Genomic DNA, 25959 nt, shown 5'->3' on the forward strand with positions numbered 1-25959 from the left:
GTTGTAAGTCAGCAGTTAGAATTGAAAGAATTACAGGAAGATGGTTTAATGTTAAATCTGGTGTCAGATAAGGATGCACATTATCCCCTCTGTTATTCATTATCTATATGGATCGCATTATGAAGGAAAGTGGTATTAAACCTGATATCAAAATTGGAGATGTCAGCTCTTTGCTTTATGCAGACGATGTTATACTTCTAAATAAATCTGCTACAAATCTGTAAGATTCCCTGATTAAAGTGAATAACTGTTGTAATAGACATGGTATGAAGGTCAGCAATAACAAGACAAAAACAACGAAAATATACAGATGTTGAAAAAATCAACTGCATTGTGAATGGAGAACCTATAGAACGAGTGAAACATTTCAGCTACTTAGGCACGATTTTTAGTGAAGATGGTAAATTAAATATGGAAATAGACAACAGAATCAACAAAGCTGGTAGGAAATCAACTGAATAAACTTATTTGGAATAAGAGAGAAATTAGTCAAAACACTAAATTAGCTGTATACAAGACTGTATTCAAACCAACTTTAAGTTATGCATCTGAGAGCTGGTTAGAAGTAAAACACTTGACTAAAGACTAGACACCGCAGATATGAGAGTCTTGCGAAAGATTAGGCGGTGTGAACAAATGGCATGAATGGCAATATCATATTAAAAACAAGGATATTAGGAAAGAACTTAACATTGTTAGCATCCAGGAATGTGTTAGCAGAGCTAATCTCAGGGTTTTGCTATGGTTTTGCTAGTTTGGGTCTCCCGCGATGAGTCTACTGACTCCATGGAGATACCCGTAATAATAATAATAATAATAATAATAATAATAAAGACTCAGAAATAGAGATATAGATGGATTGATATGGTAAAAAGTGCCTTAGAAGATAGAAATGTAAGATCTGACAATGTTGGAGTCTTGACAGGTAACAGATTGATCTGGAGGAAAATTGTAGATAAGAAGTCAGTAATGATGTAAATTTTTCACGTTGTACTATCATATCCTGTACACCCCTTGAGAATACATGTCAGGAATTTGATGATGAACTCATCTGCCTATATAAGTAACACAGTCAAGAAGTTACATCACATACAAACTTTCGCTTTTTTACTTGCTCACACTTAGGAAAAAAGGGAAATTTAATTTCTTGGTACATATAATTTATATGTAAACTACTGCAAACATATTACCTAAATGAACTAAATATATGAAGAATTTTTTTTAGAAATTATTGTTTTAATAATTACAGTAATGATCAACATAATGCAGCAAACATTTATTTTATGTTGCTCCCACCCATGAAAGGTTATTTGTAAACTATAGTACATTTATACTGTGAATGGGCTAATATTTTTTTTTCTGTATTATGTATGGTATGAGAATGAGTAAATGAATAGAAGTTTGTAAGAAAGGAGGGGAAAAAAAATTAAAATAAGTCTGTAAAGTGAAACAATTAAATGCACTGTAAATGCGCTTGCTGTTTGTGTTGTTGACGGGTTGCATTAAATGATGTTTTTAATGCATACTTGTTCAAAAGTCTGTGTCAAATTTATAAAAAAAAAAAAAAATGTATGAAACTATACAAGATTTTGATAGCAGACTGGGATGATTATACCAAAAACAAAATTTTTTTTCATTGTTTAAGTGGCTCAAAGTGGGTAGCTATGAAGTAAACATTTAAAAATACTCTAAAATAACTAAACTCTAGATGAATGCATAAGTTTCTGTGATTTAGCAGTTCTATAGAAAGCTTCCAGTATTGAGACTACATGTTTTTAGATATATAATGAAATAAACAAATATAATCCTATAAGTTTCATAAGTCATCAGACTTACATTTTAAGGGGTACCAGCAAAAGTTATACAAAAAAGAAAAAGAAAGAAAGAAACAATTAATTATGCCATCAGAACTTCACAATCAGTATGTACAAACAGGTAACCAGAATAAAACGATGTTAATTTAATTGTTTCTAGTCTTTTTTTTGTGTGTGGAGCTTTTGCTAGCATCCCTGACAGTGTATGTATATTGACTTATGAAACTTTTAGGGTTACATTTGTTTATTTTATTAAACTCATTTATCTAAAAATATGTAGTCTCAATACCAGAACTTTTCTACATAACTGAACTCTGTTGAACGTGGTTCAAAAGAGAGAAGGACGAATTTTAGTACGACAAAATTTTCACACAAGCAACATTTGAATCGAAAACAGTTACAAAATTTTGGACAACGATCAAACTGAGGCAGAAAAATTTCATTCCAAATTTCTTCAGAGTATTCAAAATAATGAAAATCTCTTCAAGAATGTAACCACTGTTAATAAAAATTGATTTTTTTCAGATATCAAGCATCAGTGATCAAAGAAGTCTTTGTGACAGTCGAAGTACGTATTTATTTTTAAACCACTGTTCAAGCAGTAACCGTTTCAAAGGCTAGGCTAAGGTCAAATCACAGATCAAATTACAGGATTCTTCAAATGTTTCATCTGTGCTGATTTATCTTCGATCCTCCTCCATATTATCAAATTATAATTTAGTTATGTGGCTCGATCCATATTACTAAATTCAGCACTTCTTTTTGTAAAATGACAGGTGGCGGTATGAGGCCATCCATGGAAACTGGGCAAGAGTGTGGTTAGCAAGGGTGTTAGAGTTAGGTTTTTTTACTTGGCGAGTGGTAAATGAGTGGAATAAGCTGCCAAAGTCTGTTGTGGGTGCCATGACTGTGAATGAGTTCAAGGCAAAGTATGATAGATACTGTATGAATGTTGAATAGTTGTTCTTGACATGTTGTTTAGGGCCTCCCTCGATGAGTCTAAGGACTCCTTGGAGTTGTCCATAATAATAATAATAATTCTTTGCTAGCAGGAAATATTGAAAATTAATGATATCTTATGATACCTTCAACAATATTTCATAAAAGTATGCTAAAAACTGGTTTTTATGGCTGTGCTGGAAAGCAGGCATAGATTTTGAAGAAGGATGCTTTGAAAGAATAGAATAAACTGTCTCATACCTATTTCTTCCCCCCCCCCCCCCCACTCATCAGTTCAGTAACTTTTGACACAGATTAAAAAAAAAAAAAAACTGCTACATTTAGCCAATATTAAATTTCATAATAAAATGTTCAGAAAGCTTTTCAATTACTTTTTTTTTCCAACAGTCCGAGTTTAAAAATACGAGACATCTGTTGATACTTGGCTTCCCATAACATTTTCTGCCTTTGAACCACATCAGAATGCCTAAAAAAAAAAAGTGTTATCTTGAATACATCAAATGAGGATATAATATTGTTAAAAAGATGAACAATTATCTAAATAATAATAACAATAAGACAGAGCATAATATTATCATCTTTAATAAATAATATTAATATTATTAATATTTAGTGAATAATTAACTAAAACTTCCTAGAATAATCAATACCCAATTTGAAATTAAATGACATGAATAATGAAATATTCTAAGTTAGTAACCTATGTGCAAGATACCCCAGGATTTCAAATTAGAATTTAGATTTAGAACTTTGTAATGCCTGTTAAAAAATATTGCATAAACTGAAGTGGTTGGAAATAGATAACATGCTCACGCATGACTAACAAGAAAGCTATTCAACAGATATTTAAGAAATGAAGAGGAGGAGTGCAGTCAAAGAGAATGAAGTTATTCAGCAGGGTGTCAAAAAGTTCTATGTAGCGGAATTGATGATATAATGACTGGTCTGAAGAGTCAGGATATAAAGAGGTTTACTGATGATGCAAATTTAGAAGAATGATTCTGAAGCAGAATGCCTTCAGTACTTGAATAGGTTGTATGTCTAATTAAAGTATTTACATTTCTGATTAAGGATATGATAAGATGAAGAGAAAATGAATGGGTGTGACAGAAGACAAAGTTCAGGAAGCATGTTAAAAAGAGGATGAAAAAAAAGGACTAATGAGCAGGAAAGAAAATTACTGTTCCTTATAAGGCCTTGATCTAAATGCATTTGTACAATTATGTCAGATTAGCATGGTTTTCTCTCTCTTTTTTTTTTGTGGGGGGGGGGGTTTGAAACACAGTGGAAAAGGATCAAAGGCAGGCAAACCAAAAAATATGAATATTATGGATTGATGATTATAAGAAAAGGTTAAGAATATGTGGGATATAGAGTATGTAACTAGACAGAAAAGAGAGACTATAATACAGACACATATAATTTATCTATCATATCCCTTTTAACTCCTCCTTTATCAATGACAGGAAGGTCAAAAAAACAAGGGAATCATCTTTGGAAAGAAGTAAGAGTGTAGTGTAGTGTGGTCAGCAAGGAAATTAGGAAATTAAAGTTTTCTCATGGCAAACAGTAAAACAATGAAAATGATTCCAGAAGAAGCAGTATGAGACAAATAACATCATAGGATTCTTGCATTTTATATATTTTGTTTTGTGGCTCCCACCCATGAAAAGTTTTATAAACCTATTGTTAATGATTTTTTCTACTTTTTTTCTTAATTATATATATATATATATATATATATATATATATATGTTATATTTTATTTTTATTATTATTTTATTATAGTTTATATACACACACCACCTGGACAACCAGAGGCTGGCAAATTATAGCTGAATTATAAGTAATAATAACATAAAGAATGCAGGGAATTAACATGCTTTCTGATCCAATGTGTCCGCTGCATCTCACAGTGGTACACCTCATCAGTAAGTATCCAAATACTAAATGAATGAGAATGACTTAACTAACAAAACTGAAATTGGTATCCTATTTAACTAGGCAGTGCCTAGTTAAATAGGGCCCAATGTTTTCATCGAGGAACTAGTGCAAATGATGAAAAGCCAGCTACCAAAACAACTTGAACCTTAACAGCTGTTAAGGTTCGACTTGTTAACATAAGCAAAATAAATTAAAAAGAGGTGGAATAAGCAGAGAAGAGTTCTTTCATTTCTAATTAAATGAAAGAAGAACTCTTCTTTGCTTTAATGTTTTGTTTAAAATAATTACAATGATTGAGATAAGGAATCACATATATTCAATACAATACCATAAGACAGTGTTACTATTTTTAAGATATGTATGCCTTCAAGGATAGTTAAGGATCTCAGTGAACTGCAGATAACTCTTACAAATTATAAGGAAAAACAGTTATGAATTTTCTACTTAGTTTTCACTGATTTATTGTTGAGAGAGATCTAATTTTTTGATCAAATTTATTTAGATTTTGCTTAGCTCAGTGTTGATGGTATGAAAGAAATGGAAGCAGAAGAATCTTTCAGCTCTTTTTGAATAGGTTTTTGTTGCTTTTTATGTTTTTAGGATTGTTTTCATTGATTTTTATGTTTTTAGGATTGTTTTCATTGATTTTTATGTTTTTTGGAATTATTTTTTGTGAAAGAAGCACGTATTTAGGCTAAGGTGCTAGTTCACATTCATAATACAATTCAATCGAATAACTACTACAGCACAAAGAAAAAAAAAAAATTATTATTATTATTATTACTATTATTATTATGGGCTACTCTGAGTCCCTAAACTTCTTGAGGGAGGCCTTAAATATCATGACGGAAGGATCAGAAAGCATGTTGCTTTTTATGTTTTTAGGATTGTTTTCATTGATTTTTTGTTTTTTGGAATTATTTTTTGTGAAAGAAGCACGTATTTAGGCTAAGGTACTAGTTCACATTCATAATACAATTCAATTGAATAACTACTACAGCACAAAGAAAAAAAAATTATTATTATTATTATTATGGGCTACTCTGAGTCCCTACACTTCTTAAGGGAGGCCTTAAATATCATGACAAGCACTATCCAACTTCATGTAGTATCTTTCATACTTAGCTTTGAACTCACTCACAGTCATGGCATCTACAATAGACTCTGGCAACCCATTCCGTTCACTTATTCACTGTCTGAGCAAAAAATCTAGTCCAGATGCAGTTGTTAACTACACTCTTACTCGGTGGGAGAACTAAGGGGCCTTCCAAGGAAGGCCCTTAGTTCTCCCACTACACCTGTTCTGCAAAAAAACTGCCTCTGTATTAATCTTGTAAAAATCCTTCAGTAATTTGTATGTCACAATCATATCACCTGCCTGTTGACCAATTTCTGTAACCCACAAATCTTCAATGTGTCTTCATAAGGTTCATTCCATAGACCTGATACTATCTTGGTCACTAACCTCTGTATCCTCTCCACCTCCCCCTCATCCCTAAGAAACAAATAGTGACCAGATCTGCACACAGCAGTCAAAATGGATCTTACAAAGGCTCCATTAAGAGGTATAATAACCAGCTTGTCTCTGCTTATCAGGATATTCTTCAGTAACCAAATAATCTAATAAGCTGCATTAGCCACTCTTGCAATATGCTCTCTAAACTTTACTTCTCTATCTACTAACACTCCCAAATCTGTGTCTTCATCAATTTCCTGGAGTTCCAGCAATGTGATACACAGCTAGTAATCTTTTCATCCTAAAATGCATAACCTTACACTCTTTTCCCCATTAAACTGACATCCATTCTCCTTTGCCCAGACTGTCACAGTCTATCCAAATCATCCTGCAAAATTTTAACATCATATTTATTAACTATTGCTCTACCCAATTTTGCATCATTGGCAAACAACTTGGCAATAGCCTAGTGGCTGTGCGCTTCGCAACCATATGCCTGGGGAAAGGAGTGTCCTAGGTTTGATTCCCATCGGTGACGTGAGGAGCTGAAGGATCTTCCTCAGTTATAGCCAAGTTAGCCAGTCTTGGGAGTGGACAGTAGGTGTTTTTCCCAGTTTATCCTGGGATTTTTTATCCCACAAAGCAGGAAAACCGGCCTTGAGAACTCATGCTACAGGACATAGGATACACTGGGGCAAAGGGCTGACCATCTTTATCCTGTGAATGGTTTGAGGTCCAATGATTAATAAACCCTCAACTTACTGCAATATCTCAACCTGGATGATATACTCTTGCAAAGTGTTCTCTTAGTAATTCTACTATTCTCCTAACTCTAAGTATGCAGTCTGCTATTACTTTCCTTAAATACTCCTTTACCACTTCCCATTGTTAGATCTGAAATAGGCAACTTCAAATTTTACATGACATCACCATTCCAGAATCTAACAATTAACAAAAAAATATATAGGCATACTTATCTTTTAGCGCAGTGTAACTATGTTTTTTTTTTTTTTTGTAACAACATCTTATATGATAAACTCTGAATTATATAAATTTAAATTAATGTATCTATATGTCTAGCATGAATGTAAGTCAGAAAAAGGGGCAAAATAAGAGAGAAATTATTAGTGAAATATTGTAAATGAAAGAATGCGTATTATTCAGCAACATAGGGCAAAGATTGCCCTAATACTGTAAAAGCAGCGTAAGCACCTGCGGGCATCACATCTAAGAAGGCATCATGATGTATACGTTCCCAGAAACAAGAAGTCCTGTATGTTGATTGGTGAAGTCACCCAGCCGGAGACCAATGGGTGAGACGATAAGAGAAATTCAAACTCAGAAAGGTGGCGCTCTAGGGGAGCGAATAAAACCCATGACACGGAAGCAAATGACCCCCATTTTTTCTTGTTCCTGGATTTCTCTCCGTGTGCTCCAAGAGTTCTTCGCAGTTCAGCTCTCATTTTTGAGGGCTGACTTACGATTGGATCCGGCATGACACCGCAGTAGATTTCGGCAAGATTAACTGCAGGCGGCAATGAGAAGATCATCGACGTTAAACCTTAGCAGAAAGATAGCGCCCAGCCCAGGCGAGCATGTGTAACCCACGTGGTGATAAGATCGAGACAACCAGAATCGAAACAAAGGAAGGATGGAAGAAAACCGATAAAGAATAGATAAGTACTCTCACTTGTTCTAGCCCCTTTTGAGAATTGACTAACAGTGTTAAGAGACTGCAACCTAAAATTTGTAATGAAAGAAAGAGTGAAGAATTAAGATCCATGTAAATGACTATGTTTTTGAAGTGAACTTTAAGGACTTTCAGTTAGATAGAGATTATAAAATGTGCTAAAATGCCTTAATGTCCAAATGAGCTGTTATTATGAATGTGTTATATGTTGAGTTAATGAATTTGCTAATATTTTGAAGTCAATGCATAATTGTTTTTAAGAGTGAGAGAGTGAATGAATGGTAGAAGTTTAACGTTGGATTTGATAACCATTTTAATTTGTATGGCATTATTTATTGAGTTTAATAAATGTTTTGATTCCTTATTACATGTGTTTCTGATCATGATGACTGACCCTTCATAAAACATCGAACCTGAGAACATGTGTATGTGTGTGGGAATACCCCAATTGAAAGTAGTAGGGCACGACTGCAAATAAAATAAAATAAGCCAGAGAACCCAAGTTTCTAAGAATTTAATTTACTTTGTTAGTGGCACCTGATGTTCTATGATTACCCTAGAGGCTGAGTTTATCTCTAACCTTAAGGCCCAGGCTGGTGCAGATAAAAAAATAAATTTGCCTGAGTGACCAGGATAACTAATAGAATTCAGGGAACGGGTAATTTCTGGTGGCCCTTAAAAGTTAAGTTATGTAAGAAAAGGCATAAGAGAAGCGAAACATAAGGTTAAGATTAATATTAATGAAGATCACATAACAATGGCGCAACCTACTTAACAAAGAGGTACATGCGATAGAATTTGATATAGTGATTGAAATGAGAAAGAATAAAGTTAAATAATTTGCCTCGATAAGGCCCTTAAAAGTTAAGTTACGTAAGAAAAGGCATAAGAGAAGTGAAACATAAGGTTAAGATTAATATTAATGAAGATCACATAACAATGGCGCAACCTACTTAACAAAGAGGTACATGCGATAGAATTTGATATAGTGATTGAAATGAGAAAGAATAAAGTTAAATAATTTGCCTCGATATATCAACATCAGAGATATACGGTCGCAACACCATGCATTATCAACATCCCCCTTCCCTTGCAGTTTTGCATGCTATGACACTAATCCAAGCAATTTCCTAAGTTTGTCATACTTACCAATCCTGTAATACCACATATATCCAGGTCAAGACCATATGATCACTCTCTCACGAATTGGTGGCAACATAATTATATTGGTTATAGACACATTCTCTGATGCAGTTACTAGTTCTGGCACTCTAAACCCCCCTCAAGTAATTATTCCTTAATAACTGCATAAATTCCATTTCCTTCCTCTGTATTCTTTCTGCCTTCCAATCTATGTTTCCATAGTTGACCAACTTTGTTCCCCCATAATAATTACCATACCTCCATTCATTTTAAACAGCAGGTTTAATCGTTTCAATATTTCATCTCTTTCACAGAAATATCTTCAGGAATACACAATAAGTGGAAGAAATGAAATTAGACTAAAAAAGAGTAAAATCTTATGAGGTATACAAGGCTAGCCAACGGCACCCATATAGGATGCCGTTGGCTGGCCTTAGTTGTTGGGTAGGAGGCCTAAGAATTAAAGTTTCCCAAATTTTGGGAAGTTTGACACAATCATATTTATTAAGATTAGACGGTTTTTTAAATCTGCTACTGATTCCAAAAATAGTCTTTTCAAATTTGTATTTATTGTGATGGAACATAATAGTTGTTTTCTATCTGATTCTGTGGAAGGCATCCAAGGCATGATCAGCTTGACTTGACTGACCATAGTTGTATCAGCAGATGTATTTTATGTATTCATCCAGGCAGATGTAAACAGATCTCCCAGTATGACTATAATATGATAAGTTGCAAGAACAAGGAACTTTGTAAACACCTGGAACAGGGGTGGGGGGGGGAGGAAGTGGATCCTTAGGAGAGTGGAAAAGGGAAGCTAGCTTCAAATGAGGCTTGAAAGCAGCGCAGAGATTATATTTCTTTAAAATTCTGGCTATTTTTTTTTCTGAAGCGTCCACCCAGACAGGGAATAGTAATAGCATTACTGTAGTCTTTAGATTCCTTTGGTCTACCTGCCTCTCTATATATCTGGTTAGCTAGCTTTCTCTCTGGTCATTTACTGCATGTCATGGTGGATGGCATCCTTTCTTTGAGCTTTGCCACAAATGCATAAGGCACTTTAAGACCCCACTCTATCAGCTGTCCTCTTTCTCCTATACATGTGACCTACTCTCATCGTCAACAAAGCTGACGATAGTACATTCCATTCATCCTACTCTTTTGATAAACCATATAGTTCTGTCATTCCAGGCTTCAAGGTAATCTGTAACCAATGACTTAAGCACTGATCTCCATACCATCCTACAGTGGGGTGAAAGAATAAGCTTGTCACATTCAATGACACCAAAATGTAGTCCTGCCTTTCCTCTTGCAAAACAATATCCTAGTGCAGATATTGCTTCTGATCATAATCTACTGGTGACAGACTTAAAACTTAGAAGGAAAGCTACACTTAAGAAAGATCAACAAAAAAGGTTTGATCTATTAAAGTTAAAAAACCTAGAGATAAAAAAAAAAACTGAGTCAAGATCTGAATCAAGAAATAGCACTTATCAAGAATGAGGGTTGATGAATCATGGGAAAAATTAAAATCTATCTTCATAGAGAAATGTGCCATTACTTTGTGTGCTGATAAAGCAGTAAAAAAGAAAGATTGGATAATTGATGAAATTCTCTCTCTCATGAATCAACATAGATCATGTAAAGAAATAGAATTTCTACAGGAAAAACGTGACAGTTTTAATATACACCAAAAGCTGACAGGGACCTCAGGTATATTTAAGAAAAAACAACTATGTATCTTTCTAAACAAAATGGGAGAAATAATATTCAAAAAGGATGATAAAATAAAAGAATGGATAAAATATGAAGAAAACTGTTTACTGATAACAGACAAAACACACAAAATACTTATGAACAGATGGAAGGTCCTTGCATTCTAAGATCAGAGGTAGGATATACGCTGAACTCAGCTAAAAATTGCAAAGTCTTAGGCCCTGATAGAATTTCAGCAGAAACAGTAAAGCTATTTAATAAGATCTATGATACGTGTATAATCCCTCAAGACTAGTTACAGTCGACCTTTATCATGCTATCTAAAAAGCAAATGCGAAAACTTGTAATGACTATAGAATGATCAGTTTAACGAGTCATGTTCTCAAAATGTTTCTGAAAATAATTCAAAAAAGAATATACAGAAAATGTTAAGACACCATCAGTGATAAACAATTTGGCTTTAGAAGCAGTTTGGGAATAAGAGAGGCTCTTTTCTGTTCTCAAATCTTATTTCAAAAATGTAGTGACCAAAACAAGGAAGCATTCATTTGCTTCATCAACTTTGAGAAAGCATTTGACAAAGTCCAACATACTAAAATGATTGAATTATTAAAAAGTATTGGATTAGATGATAAAGAAATCTAAAATTATATTGGTTATGTGTTCAAGTTGATGACATTATTACAGACTCCATTAACATCAAACAAGGAGTAAGGCAAGGATGTGTGCTGTCACCATTCCTTTATAACATATACTCAGAAGTGATAATTCAAAAAATTTTAAAAGGAAGAGAGGAAGGGATTAATATAAATGTTGAAAACATCAGTAACATCAGATATGCTGATGACACAGCTCTCCTGGCTGACAATATTCAGGATCTTCAAAATCTTCTCGAACTAGTGAACAAAGAGAGAGAAAAATGGGATTGAGAATAAATATCACCACAACTAAATTCATGGCCATAAGCAAGAAACAAATTCTTAATTCAGCACTTTCTTCAAACAAGAAGCAAATAGAAAGAGTTGCAAAATTTAAATATCTCAGATGATAGTTAAATGAAAATTGCAATCCAGAAATGGAAATAAAAATTAGAATTGAAATGGCAAGAAAAAATTCTCTCCTGATGAAATCAACACTGTGTAACTGCAATTTAAATTTAGAGCTTTGAGTATGCATGGTTAAATGCTATGTGTGGTCTGTATTGTTATACAGTGCAGAAACTTGGACTGTGAAGACAACATTAATAATAAAAATAAAAAAAAAAACTTGAAGCCTTTGATATACAGGTGAATGTTAAAAATCTCATGGACAGCAAAACGTTCAAGCAAGAAGTACTGGAAAAAACGAGGAAATCATGTGAACTTTTAGATACCATAAAAAGAAAAACTGCATATCTTGGTCACCTACTTCGTAAAGAAAAATATAAGATACTTCAATTGATTATAAATGGGAAGAGAAATGAAAGAAGAGGACAAGAAAGATGAAGAAAATCTGGGTTGGAAGACATCAGACAAGTGGAGTGGCATGAGCTCTGGGGACTGTTCAGAGTGGTTGAGGATCGCTCAAAATTTGCCAAGGTGGTTGTCAACCTCTGATAGGAGATGCACTGAAAGAAAAAAAAAGGAATTGAACATTATACAGAGCATTGCAAAGTCCATTCTTAATGTTATTAGTCAGAACTGAAATAAACACAGGAAGATAGATGATTTGATGTAAAACTAGGTGTAAGACATGAAACACAATTATCTTTACTCTTATTCATCATCTATATGGACTGCGTTATGAAAAAAAGTAACATTAACACTTCCAGTGAAAGTCTCTGTGATTCTATAACTAAACAGATTATTATTACCCCCAAGACCTCATGGAGTCAAAGACTTATCCGGGAAGATTAAGAGCTGTAATAAATTTGGCATGAAAATCAGCAATAAAAAGACAAACTATGAAAATAGACAGGAACATAGAAAACTTCAGCTGTCTTCTCAATGGAGAATCTATACAATAAGTAAAATATTTCAGACATTTAGGTACAGTTTTTAATGAAGATAGCAAATTAAACATGGAAATAGAGAACAGAATAAGCAAAACTGGTATGGGTATAACAGAAAAATTAGATCAAACTAAACCAGAAGTATACAAGACTATGTTCAAACCAGTTTTAAGTTATGGATCTGAGAGTTGGGTTAGAAATAAAGCACTTGATCAAATACTAGAGACTACAGATATGAAAGTTCTGAGAAACATTACGGGATCTGAATGGATGGCATTAATGGCGGAATCATATTAAAAATGAAGATACAGTAAACTCTCGATTTAAACGGACCCCTGATTCAATGGCCTTTGGATTTAATGGGCATAACTGGCAAATAAATACAGATAACGAAATAATTAAAAAAAAATAATAATACGATTGTTAATCGGAAGTGATAGGCAGTGTTTATAAATTGCATCTTTGGATACATTCGCATATATTTGCGATATTTCGTACATACTCGTAATAGTTTGCGTGCGTGTATGTGCTTTGGTTCTGTAGCATTGCTAGCATAAAACACATGGTGTTTAGGCTGTTGCTGGAGTAATTTTTAGTTGAACCATTATTAATCATTATTAATATCAGTTAATATGTCTGGGGTTAAAAGAAAACGAGTAAACCTGATGATAGCACATAAACTTGAGTTAATAAGTTGGAAAGTGGTGCATCTGTTGCTCATGTTTGTGAACTTTACAGGGTGAAAAAGCAAACAGTTTTGGACATACGCAAAAATAAAGACAAACTTACTCAGTCTTCGCTAAAATATAGCGTTGAGAGCTCCAAAAGTGGTTTCACTATAGCAGATAAGAAACGTGAAGTTGGCCAAAGATAAGAATTTAGAAGAAAGAGTTTACAAGTGGTTTGTTCAACAGTGGTCTAGTGGCGTTGTTGTTTGTGATGTTGAACTAAGGTTGGCTGCTGAAAACTAGCACAACACATGGGCATACAGTTCCAGGCGAGTGATGGGTGGCTTTGGCACTTTCGTAAACACCATGGCATTATGAACAGGCAAACATGTGGTGAAGCACTGAGTGCCGATATTGAACAAGTTGAGCCCTTCAGAAAATACATCAATGAAGTCATTGAATCTGAGGGTCTTATTTTGTCTCGAGTTTACAATTGAGATGAGACCGGCCTGTTCCATCATGCTGTTCCTGAAAATACCCTCGTTAACAAATATGAGATTAGCATGCCCTGGCCACAAATTAAACAAGGAGCGCATTTCAGCCCTATTTTGTGCTAATGCCAATGGCACGCATCACCTCGAGCTCATGGTAATCAGAAGAGCACAAAAGTCCCACACTTTGAAGAATGTTGTGAACCAGTTGCCTGTCATCTATTCCAGCTCAAGGAATGCTGGTTTACAAGTGACATTTTTTCCAACTCGTTTTTCAATTACTTCATACCTGAGGTGCAAACCTACCAAGAAGAGGTCCTGAAAATCTCTCCTGAAGATGTAAAAGCTGTTTTACTTCTTGATAATGCATCAGCTCATCCTGATGCTGAGAAGTTGGTTAGTAGGAATAGAAGAATAAAATGTATCTTCTTTCCTCCAAACACCACTCATATAATACAGCCTATAGACCAGGGAGTCGCTGTTGCCTGCAAGAGGTTGTATAAGAAGAAGTTTCTTGAAGAGGTTATGGTTGTCTTGGAGAACGAAAACAATCCCAAAGAAGATACAAGAGGAGCAAGGTATCAAAATTTCTGCGCATACAACATCTAGTCTGTGAACTTTAATTTTGCTGCTGCTTGGAAGGAGATAAAGACTACAACATTGTCTGGCTGGATCAAGTTACTGAACGGTAGTGAACCAGAAACCAGAATACGATTTCAGGGTTTTGAAACCTCTGATTTCTGTGAAACTTTGATGCGAGCTGGTGATAATGTCAGTGAGAATGACATTGAACAATGGCTAGACATCGACGAGGGCAACCCAGGCTACCAAATTCTCAGCCAGGAAGAGATTGCTGAAGATGTTCTACGCGGCGATCAAGAGGTTGAATGAGGAAGAAGAAGTGGTTCCAGCTGGTCCGGAACTATCGGTGATTAGAGAACACATGGATAACATCATCTCGTTCATCTTGAGATCCAGAGGTGATTGCTTATTACAAACATTTTCAGCAATTCCGATCGTTAATTATTAAGAAACAGTATAAAAGTGGAAAGCAACTGAAACTTGATGCTTTTTTCCAAGCCCAATCCTCAGTAAAAATTGTATTTACATAAAAATGTTCTCATTAAAATATATTAATACTGTACCACTGAAAGTGTTTTATTTTCAATACTATTCCTAAGATTCACAATGTAACGGACTTTTGATTTTACAGACAACCTTTAAACCTTAATAGTCCATTAAATCAAGCGTTTACTGTATTAAGAAGGAACTTGACATTGTTAAGATTTAAAAATGTGTGGGCAGGGCTATGGGAGAGGAAAGGTTAGCAGAAGAGGTGTCTGATGGCAAGAAAAAATGACCGATCAAGATGGATTCATTATGTCAAAAGTGCCTTAGAAAACAAAAATATTCTATACTCTCAATAATACTGGAGAGCTGACAATTAACAGATTAACAGACTAATTTGGAGGAAAATTGTTAATAGGAGGTTAGTAATAATATAAACTTGATTATGTAGTACTGTCATAATAGCCTGTATAGTATACCTCTTGAGGATACATATCTGGAAATTGATGATGATGAAAACTACTTAAAACCATATAAATCTCAAATTCACCTATCCTTGGAATTCTGTTTATACAGGATTGGAATGGTGCACCTAAAATCCTTAAAAATTCTCATGCTATCCAGAAGAGAGTAATTCAACTCACAGATGACCAGTATTCCTCACAGAATCACTTTAACCTCTATCTCAGAGATCGAATGAGCTGTTTCAGTTCTGTATTGTTTCTATAGGTACTTCTATATGGTCACTGCTCCAGAGAACTGACAAACATCATTTCTCCACTTTCTGTTGGGTCTGTTAAAACAAGAGCAGTAGTAGTCTGACATCCCTTTCAGTGAAACTGCATTCTGTATTGTTTCTATAGATACTTCTACATTGTCACTGCTCCAGAGAACTGACAAACATCATTTCTCTACTTTCTGTTGGGTCTGTTAAAACAAGAGCAGTAGTGGTCTGACATCCCTTTAAGCGAAACTGCATACATCTCGAACCTGCGTCTCCTCTTCTTCATTTTTTCCATCTGTCTTTGTCCTCTGAAACAGCTTTCCTCATAACGTGTTTTCCAACAACCTCCAGCTCTATAAGAAAGATGTTAACAGTTTTTGAACTTAACTTTCATCCAACACACAGCACTGATGCCCAATGTGCTATAGGTTCTTGTACCTCTTATGTGTGGGATAAAAAACCTACATGTAAATGGAAGGAGAAAGGATAAATAGAAGGCTAACTAACACAGACGTATAAATTTTGGTAAGAGGCACATGAAACTTAGAACAGTCTAGGAGGTAGATGTATTTCACTGCCCAAGTGCAATGCCACTGCCCATTTTTGTTTGTGTGTTTGTGGAGGTATGAAGTGGCTACAGCCATGTTTCATCTCCAGAGTAGTGTATCCAGTTTTGGTCCCTCCTTTCTTCACATATCCAGTGTAGGTGACTTGCTAGGCATGCTCAACACATTATTATTGAACTAGAGAGCTAGTGTCTGCTCCATTTGGGGATAAAAAATAAAGCAGTTTTCTGCAAGCTAGTTGTCAGATAATGCAACTAACTTGCAGGACCCAAAGTAGAGGGCAATGCATCTTTCAGAAGCTTTGAGAAAAGCTGGTGAATAATCCTGCTGCTGCTGCTTACTCTGGCAGAGTCATACTGCCATAACTATACATGCCTCAGCCACACTTGAACTGGAGCCTGAGCACTCCGTTGGAAGTTATGTACTCAAGTCCTTCATACCAACTGCATGCCACAGCTCCTGAAGTTTCCTGAAACAACTCTTACATGAAAGACATTCATACTGATATGAGTGTTTTAACTGCAGATATTAAAAAAAAAAAAAAAAAAACTCTAATGAAAAATACATCAGAATGTTTTAAAAAATAATAATACAGTATATGTTGGCATATAGGATGACCGGCATATAACACAAGGCTTAAATTTTAGGCTATTTTTAGGTTTTAAGCTTATGTCGGTTGTATAAGATGACCCCCAATTGCTTGGAAGTTTATTTTTCACTTGGTTAGACTATAATAAATTTAGTTTAATCCTTTATCCAAGTGTAAGCAAACGAAGTTTGCACCTGAAAATATCTTCAGGACTGAGGTAAGGTAGTACCTTACCTCAGTAGTTTGCATATTTTCAGGTGCAAACTTCGTTTGCTTACACTTGGATAAAGGATTAAACTAAATTTATTATCCCAATTTCTTCTTTCTTGTATTAATGCAACGTTAGATAATGTAGTTATATCCGTTATTTTTTGGATACCAGAGAATTAGTATTTATGTGAATTAATCTAATTAAAAGTGATTAGCCCCAATTTTAATTACTTATTAATTTTGCATTTTTTTTTTAATTTTAGGATTATTAAAATTATCATTTAAAATCATGGAACCAGCAACAAAACGAAGAAAGTATGAAGCTCGATTTAAAATAAGGGTAATTGGAATGGCAAAGAAAACTAATAATTGTGATGTTGCAAGAAAGTTTGACATAACCGAGAAGATGGCAAGAGAATGGAGGAAGAAAGAAGATATTTAAAAAAAATTGCCAAAGAAAAAATATGTGATGAGAACGGGGGATCACCTGATGGCTGCAACTAGAAAATCACATTGCAGAATGGGTATTCGAACAAAAGCAGAATGGTCAACTTGTTACAAGATATAATTAGAGCATATGCACTAAATGGTCAAGATTGAATCCAGATGAAAGTATGGAATTTCAAGCTACTTCAGGATGGTGTCATCTTTTTATGAACAGACAAAATCTGGTAATACAACAAAAAATGAAAATTGCTCAAAAACTACCAGCAGATCTTGACCACAAACTTACCAGTTTCCATAAATTTATTATGCAGTTGAAACAAGAACATAAATTTCTATTGTCAAATATTGGAAATATAGATGAAACTCCTATGAGCTTTGACATGATAAGCAATAAAACAGTGAAATCTAAAGGTAGTAAGAGTGTGTTAGTTCGAAGTACAGGTCATGAAAAAAACAAGTTTACGGTCGTGTTGTCATGTTTGGTTGAAGGAACCAAGTTAAAACCAATGATCATCTTCAAACATAAAACTAAACCTAAGATAAAATTTCCTTTAGGTGTTTTTGTACATTTTCATGAAAAAGGATGGATGGACAAAAATGGTGTGAAATGGTGTGAAATTCACACATTATTTATGGATAAATAATGTGTGAAACAAGCGACTAGGCAGTATAATGAAGAAACGCAGTTAATTAGTATGGGATACGTTTTGTAGTCATTTAACCGAGAATACTAAAAGTCTTCTAGAAAAAAATAATATAAAAATTGTTGTTATACCAGGTGGTTTAATTTTTATATTGCAACCACTAGACGTCTGCTTGAACAAACCATTTAAAGATCACATACGAGAAGAGCGGAATAATTGGATATTGACTAGTGAAAAATCATTTAGAAATGGTGGATCTATGCGAGCTGCATCACTTGATATGTTGTGCAATTTTGTGATCAAAGCATGGAATAAAGTAAAAAGTAGAGACTGTAATAAAATCATTAAAAAAGTGTGGCATCTCTAATCTTATGGATGGTATGGATGATGATCTGTTGTGGGACTTTGATGACGATGAAAATGAAATCAATTCACCGGATTAGAACTGGGATCCATATGACGATCATTTAAACATTGAATTTGAAGAACCATTTTCAACAGATGATGAAGAAAATTAACATGAAAACTGAGATTAATAATTATTATTTGTTTTCAAAGACTTACATCTATTGTAATATTTTAAATAAATTTATGTAACAAAAAATTAATCTGATTTGTTTATAAACACTGCCTATTTTCTTATATAATGATGTATTGTAACTACCTGAATGTTCATCCAAGAAATTAAGCTTCCCTTTTTATACTCACAGTATAAGACGACCCATGATTTTGAGGAGTTTTCTGTAGTATTTGAGAGTTGTACGGTATATAATATTTTGAAATATTTATTTATTGACTGCCATGCTAGTTTTATTATATTAGTGGACCTATGAAATAGTTCTGTTAAAAACTGTTTCCAAATATTAAAGAAAATAAAAACAACAGATGTCATTATACATTAAAGCAAAATAAAAAACTCCATTATATTATGTCAATATTAAAAAATAAAATGAGCAGAATAATTGTTCTTGGTAAATATTCACATACTTTAATTATTTTATTTGGGTATATCTATCTCTAAAACTGTGTCAATAGTATTTTTTTTGAAGAATGTATTTTTTCAGTATGATTTTATTATTTTTAATTTTTTTTTTTTCAATTGTAGTTTTCTTCAAAGTTGGATTTTATGGTTAATAAATGTGAAGTTTTTGACACTTTCAGTTAACTCTGCTCTGTAGACCACAATTATTTTTAATTGAGAAAGATCACCAAGTGGGAAGTAGCGTCAAATCCCCCCCCCCCCCATGGCCTAAAGGAATTTGCTTACAAAAAATACACTTCTCCTATGTTTCAAGTTCCTTAGGACTGAGAATTTTTGCTCTCTTAAGGATTCTGCCTGGTCTCCGTTGAAAACGAACCAGTTTGAAACAGCTGTCAGTGAAACCTTATCAAAATGGAATAATAGGAGGCGAATATATGGATGCTGTCCTAGCAGGCATGTCTCCTATAAGATCCAGCTAGGGCAACTCGTAAATACTGACAAGTGCATTCCTGTAAGCTCTCTGGTCAAATTTCATACGAAACTTTTATAGTTTCTATATTCAGTTTTGAAATAATGCTGGATTTAATATCCACTTGATTTTTATGAATCAATCAATATTTTCTTGATGGCTTGTCACTGAATCTCCAAGGTTTGGTTCCTGTTCTCAAACTTTTGTTTTTTCTTGAATAAAGTTTGTATATTTTAGTCTACAGTTCACATCTGAGAGCTACTCAACTTTTATTTACTTTAAAACTTTCTTACATTTTCTTCTTTTCAGTATGAAATTCAATTTTATCCTGCTCATAATTAAATAGTGATCACTTCTAATTTCAAATCCTCTGTACACTCTGGTTTTCCTACACCAGGGAGAAAACATTACTACCAACAATAACATAGTCAATGAGACTTTTTTTTATTCCTTGACTCTTTTCTCCATGTGAATTTGTGCACATCTTTATGTTGGAACATTGTGTTAGTAATAACCAGTCCATGTCCTGAGCAGAAATCCAACAGGTATTTGCCATTATTATTATTTTTGCTCTTTTCTCCAAATTTTCATAATTTATTTTTGTAAGTTTGACAATCATTTCCTACTCTGCTATTTATATCTCCAACAAGGACCAACTTTTCCTTTTTCATCGTGTCAGTTGCTTTCTCTAAAGCTTCAAAAAATTCTTCCACTTCTACCTTAATAGACTCTTTATGTGGGACCATAGGTACAAATAGGTCTCATTGTCCAGTTCCCCATTCTGATATTTGCCCACATCACTCTACTTGATATTGCCTGCCATTTAAGAAGATTAGCCTCGTATTTCGTGTTGGATGCATTAGCTACTCCTTCTTTTCCCTGATTGTTATTGAATAAAAAAAATAGCAATGTAAAATAGCAGGTGGAGTTACATGTTGAGCTATTAGGAGCTGAAAGGCAAGTTATTTTAGAAAATAATTAACCATAATTGATTTTTTTTTGAGTATTATTTCGATGAGGTTTTTTTTTTTTTTTTTTGATTGTAATGATTGTGTGATTGTTTGCATGTTTATGTTTTTCTGGAAGCTATTATATTTTTTATAAGTATATTGTATGTCACAGCACAGATGCATGACACGATGGTGCACAATTTAAATATATGTAATTTTGTTCATTGCATCATGTGTAAATTATATTCAATTTACAGAATAAAAGATTTGTGGAAGAAAAGTGAAACTGGTGAGTGTATGTGCTTTGTTTTGAGATAGAGGAGGAGAAAAAGAAGACTGATAGTAAGACTGATAGTGGTGAGTTAAATGATGAAAGACAAGAAAGTACATGTGCAAATCTAGATAATGTTGTTGTTCTTGAGAGTAAAGTGTTGGAAGCATGTGAGGATTCATGTGGTACAAAAAGTTAGCCAGAATAAAACAGTGGAAAATAAAGAGAATAACTATATGATAATGAGGTAGATATTGTTAAAAGAAGTGCTGGAGAATGCAGAAGAAGGAATAAAGATTGGAAGTAGAGAGATATTTGCAATACGTCGTGCAGATAACAAGGCATTATTATAAAATACTGAAGCAGGACTACAACATCTGTTGAACAGATTACTGGAATCCTGTATCGATTACGGAATGATAATTAACATAAGAAAAACAAAGGTAATGAAAATAGCAAGGAAAGAGGCAAATATGGATATCAGAATAAATGGGGAAAAATTGAATCAAGTACAGACCTTTAAATATCTAGGAAGTGTGATTAGCAGTGATGAAAGATGTAAAAGTGACATAAAAGCAAGAATAGTGATGGGAAGAGATGCCTTTAATAGAAAATGGAATTTATTCAGAAGTAAAATGGACAGAAACCAAAAGAAAAGACTAATAAAATGTTATGTGTGGAGTGTTGCCCTCTATGCAGCTGAAACTTGGACATTGAAGAAAGAAGAAATTAAGATTTTGGAAAGCTTTGAGATGTGGATTTGGAGAAGGATGGAAAAAATCAAATGGACAGATAAAATAACTAATGAAGAGGTCCTAAAAAGAGAAGAAGAAAGAAGTCTGTTAAAAAAGGTTAAAACGAAGAAAGGGAAACTGGATCAGACATATTCTGAGAGGAAATGGAGTCATCAGATATGCGATCGAAGGAAAAATAGACGGAAAAAGACCCAGAGGAAGAGTAAGAAAAACAATGCTAGATGACATGCTGAATGAAGACAGGTACACAACCTTGAAAGAGAAGGCTCAGAACAGAAGAGAGTGGAAGGAAAGTTTTTGCTGCTAAGATAAGAACCTGATCAATTGCAGAATACTTAAGAAGTTTCTGGAGGCCAATGCCAACCATTATCAAAATCATTCACTGACAAAGCACTCACAGCCTCCTCTGCCAGCACAATCCACTCATTCAGCACTCTCTTCAAAAAAAAAACAATAATAATAATCCCGTGGCAAGAGTACAAATGGAGACCCACATACCATGTCTAAATATTTAAAAGTCATATTTAAATAAAATAAGTCCTATCCTCCTATCTTGACAAATATACCTTCCTAATGATAAGAATTGAAACATATGTCTAAACTCATGATTTTTGCACCATAGAAAGTCAGCAAAATATCAAAGATGACTGAATTTAATTATTGAGCATGTCTGGGTGTTTTGTTGTTGGGCTGGTGATGTTTGGATGAGTAATAAAATAAATCCGTACATAATTCATAAATTATTATATATTTATTCCATAGAAGTTATTTTTCCATGAGATTGATTCAGAATATTTCATACGCCCTGCCTCCTGTTTAATAAATTAATTTTTTTTTGTGTGTGTATGTTTGTGTTTTGTGGGCCCCTCTAAAGTGCAAGGCCTGGGACAGGTGCCCTCTTGCATGGGTCTAAGGGTGGCATTGCTTATACCTTTGCTAACAATGCTTCTACATAATTTTAGTGGTCGCCCACCCCAACATCCATTCCTTTATCACGTATTTAACAATTTCTTCTGCATCAATCCTGTAACACCTATTTAATAATTTATATATTTCCATCATATCCCTTATTTTCTGTCTGTTAAGCAACTTTTGTGACCCACAAATTTCATTGTCTCATGAGGAGCATTCAGTGGACCTGTCACCATATTGATCATTCATAACCAAATCTATGCTGAGTGATGAGCACAGATAGCACTTTGTGCTATCATCATTCTCCTTAACTTCAGACTTTCAGTGATTGCCTGGCTTATTTGGTCCCCAGTGTTACGTCCCTGGTTCGTCTCTTTTACTTTTTATCTTATGGTTATATTATTCTATATAACTATTATTTATCACTCATGCATATCAGTTATTTCATTGCGACAAATTTATATTTTTGTTTAGAATGGCTGCGCACAGCTGGCAACTAAATTCTGATACTCAAATATATAACGCTAAACAACAAAGAGATCACGTGATATGCAGTCGTGGCTCCCCCTTTTCTTTCTTATGTAAATTGCTTCCCCCTTCACTCATACAGGTCCGAAAATTTTATAAGTGGTAATTCAATCTCAGAAACAACAGACTCATGAACTTTGATATAAAGAAGTACATTTATTATAAACAGTTGCATAGATACACCTCAAGTAATAGTTTCAATACTAGAGAGTCTGAATCCCCCTCCCCCGTTCTTTAGTTTAAGATATCCAAAATTTCAATTCTTATGTTTAAATGAAACAATCCTATATCTCTATTATATTATTATGTTCAGACTCGATTATTCCATACAGGGTTACCCAGTGCTCAATTTTCAAGCACAATTATATACAAACTTTATACAGAGTATGTCAGACGCATTCCGTCTTGTATTTTAACATGGAAAATATTCTAATTCGTGCTCAAGCTCTATCCTCCCTCAACTTAATTAAAATTCAGGCTAATATTTAACATTATATCATATAGCTTCTTCCTGACAAACAGTCCAGAGGTTAGGTTCCTTTCTCAGCACAAGCTTAAAGTGGCACCATGTATGTTGTGTGTCACCCACGTGTGTTTTGTGTCCCTAAATTCATAAATATGGATAGATAATATTGAGTTTTTTGCACAGGATTCCTGCATTATCCATGTGCTACAGGATAATAACCCTGAGTGTTTGACTGTCATAAATACACAAATCAAGCCAGTTTACAAAATTTAATATATGAACAGTGGCATTTTGATACAATAAAAGCACGACACATATCTTTGAATTGAACTAACATGAAAAATCCTTTATAATGATATGCCAATTAAAACTATAGACCAGGGGTTCCCAACCTTTTTGTTTCCTAGAGCACATTCTAAAATACCGGTAGGGCGATGGGCACCATCTATTTTTTCAAGCAAAAATTTTGAATTCTTTTGTTAAATGAATACATACAAAGTTCACATTATAATCAAATGTTTTATTACTTAAAAGTTTACATTATATAAACATTTAAATATATATATGTAAGTTAGTGTGATCTTTGGCATTGCATTTCATTGGCCAGTGCTTCATAATTAGGAGAATATGATGATATTCCAGTTCTTAAACAATCATCAAGATGCTCATCAGCGAGTCGCGATCTATATTTTGATTTTATGATATTCATGGTTGAAAACAATGATTCGCAAAGGTATGTGGAACTGAAAAATGATTTTATCTTGTAAGCTGCTCTTTTTAAGAATGGAAACTTTTTTCTATCCACTAGATTCCAGAAGTTTTCATCTGTTATATGGGATTTTAGCATAATGCCATTCTGAAGATCCAAAATTTCTAGCTCCAGTTCTTCAGCATTTACTTGAATTGCAATGCATGCAGCTATTTCCATTATATTTACTTGGCAAGTAAAAGGATTGATAAAAAAGGTGATCATTGGCTCGATGATAGTAAATTCCTGAAATCTCTTTTCAAACTGTTCTTTAAGCAATTCAAGATGTTTAACAAATGGTGACAAGTTAAATTCACTATCACCTACCATTTTTTTTCATATTTGGGAAATGAACGGGTGTTCCCATCTGCAGATGTGATATCCACAAATCCAGTTTTGCTTTAAATGAATTTACAGAAACTATCATTTTAGCGACATGTCTATCTTTTCCTTGCAACTCCAAATTTAAAGAATTCAAATTTCAAATGATGTCTGTGAGAAAACATAAATCCAACAGCCAGCAAAAGTCATTTAGTTCATCAAAATTTTCATTATTGACGTGAAGATATTTTTTTGCAACGCTACTGTTGCACAACAAACAAACACAATTATCTTTAAAATTAACGAAACAATATGTTTCCTCTCAGTCAGTGTTAAAATTATAGGTTCGTTGTCTTTTACTTGATTCACTCATTTCAGGATTAAAAATCAAAATATTTCAAAAATTTAAGTTCAAGACACGGTTAAAATTATGCGCATATAACTAAAGGTGGTTCCAAGACTGCTGTTATAAATTACCGACCGATTAGCATATCAGGAATCATTGTCAAGGTCTTAGAGAAATTAGTCAAGAAAAGAATACAGGATTGGATAGATGAAAATGGGATATTGTATGGGGGGCAACATGGTTTTGTGAAGGGTAGATCATGCCTCAGTAACTTGCTCACGTTTTATAATACAGTGACGGCTGAACTGGATAGGGGGTAATGGATTTACAGTGATACTACTGGACCTTGCCAAAGCTTTTGACAGGATACCACATGGAACCCTAATCAGTAAACTGGAGCAGATGGGGATAGATATAGGGTTGGTGAGATGGATAGGAGGGTGGTTGAAGGAGAGATACCAGAGAGTGGTTTATGCAGGAGTGGAGTCTAAAAGACGGCTTGTGACTAGTGACGTGCCGCAGGGCTCTGTTCTTGGACCACTGCTTTTCAATTTGTTCATCAATGATATAGGTAAGGATTTGAGAGGAAGTGTTCACTTGTTTGCTGATGATGCAAAGTTGGGTAGAGCAATTGTGAGTGCACAGGATGTCAAAATTTTACAGGATGATTTGTATAGTTTGGAGGACTGGGCTAGATAAAATGGATGTCAATTTAATGTGGCAAAGTGTAAGGTTATGCACTTTGGGGTGAAAAGAATAGCAGCAGTATATCGCATTGGTGGAACCGTACTCCAGGAGATTGATGAGGCCAGGGATTTGGGAGTGTTGGTGGATAGGGAATTGAAGTTTAGGGGGCACATTGCAAAAGTGACTAAATCAGCTCATCAAATCACTTGGCTTCTGAAAAATACTTTAACATACAGAGACAAACAAGTTATTGTTCCTCTGTATCGAGCTTTGATAAGACCCCATCTGGACTACTGTGCCCAGTTATGGGCACCAGGGTTTCTTCGTGATGGGGAGGAAGTGGAGAGGATCCAGAGACGAGTGACCAAGATGATAGAAGGTCTGTGGAATGAACCTTATGAGAA

The 25959-nt window shown here is 34.2% G+C and overlaps 1 protein-coding gene across 4 annotated transcripts in view; it reads right to left on the reverse strand.

Annotated features, from left to right (window-relative positions):
• The window catches only part of LOC150102911 (DNA-directed RNA polymerase III subunit RPC5-like), a 459314-nt gene that overhangs the window by 106011 nt on the left and 327344 nt on the right, over window positions 1-25959 (reverse strand). For all 4 annotated transcript variants that reach the window (XM_090397865.1, XM_090397866.1, XM_090397864.1 and 1 more), the window contains exon 13: window positions 3146-3240. In XM_090397865.1, coding sequence (XP_090253991.1) covers window positions 3146-3240 — 95 coding nt within the window. The remainder of the gene's footprint in view (window positions 1-3145; window positions 3241-25959) is intronic.

Source organism: Typopeltis vanoorti, chromosome 9 (genome assembly GCF_054136105.1).
Source record: "Typopeltis vanoorti isolate ZY-2024b chromosome 9, IOZ_Tvanoo_1.0, whole genome shotgun sequence".
NCBI classification, from domain to species: Eukaryota; Metazoa; Arthropoda; class Arachnida; order Uropygi; family Thelyphonidae; genus Typopeltis; species Typopeltis vanoorti.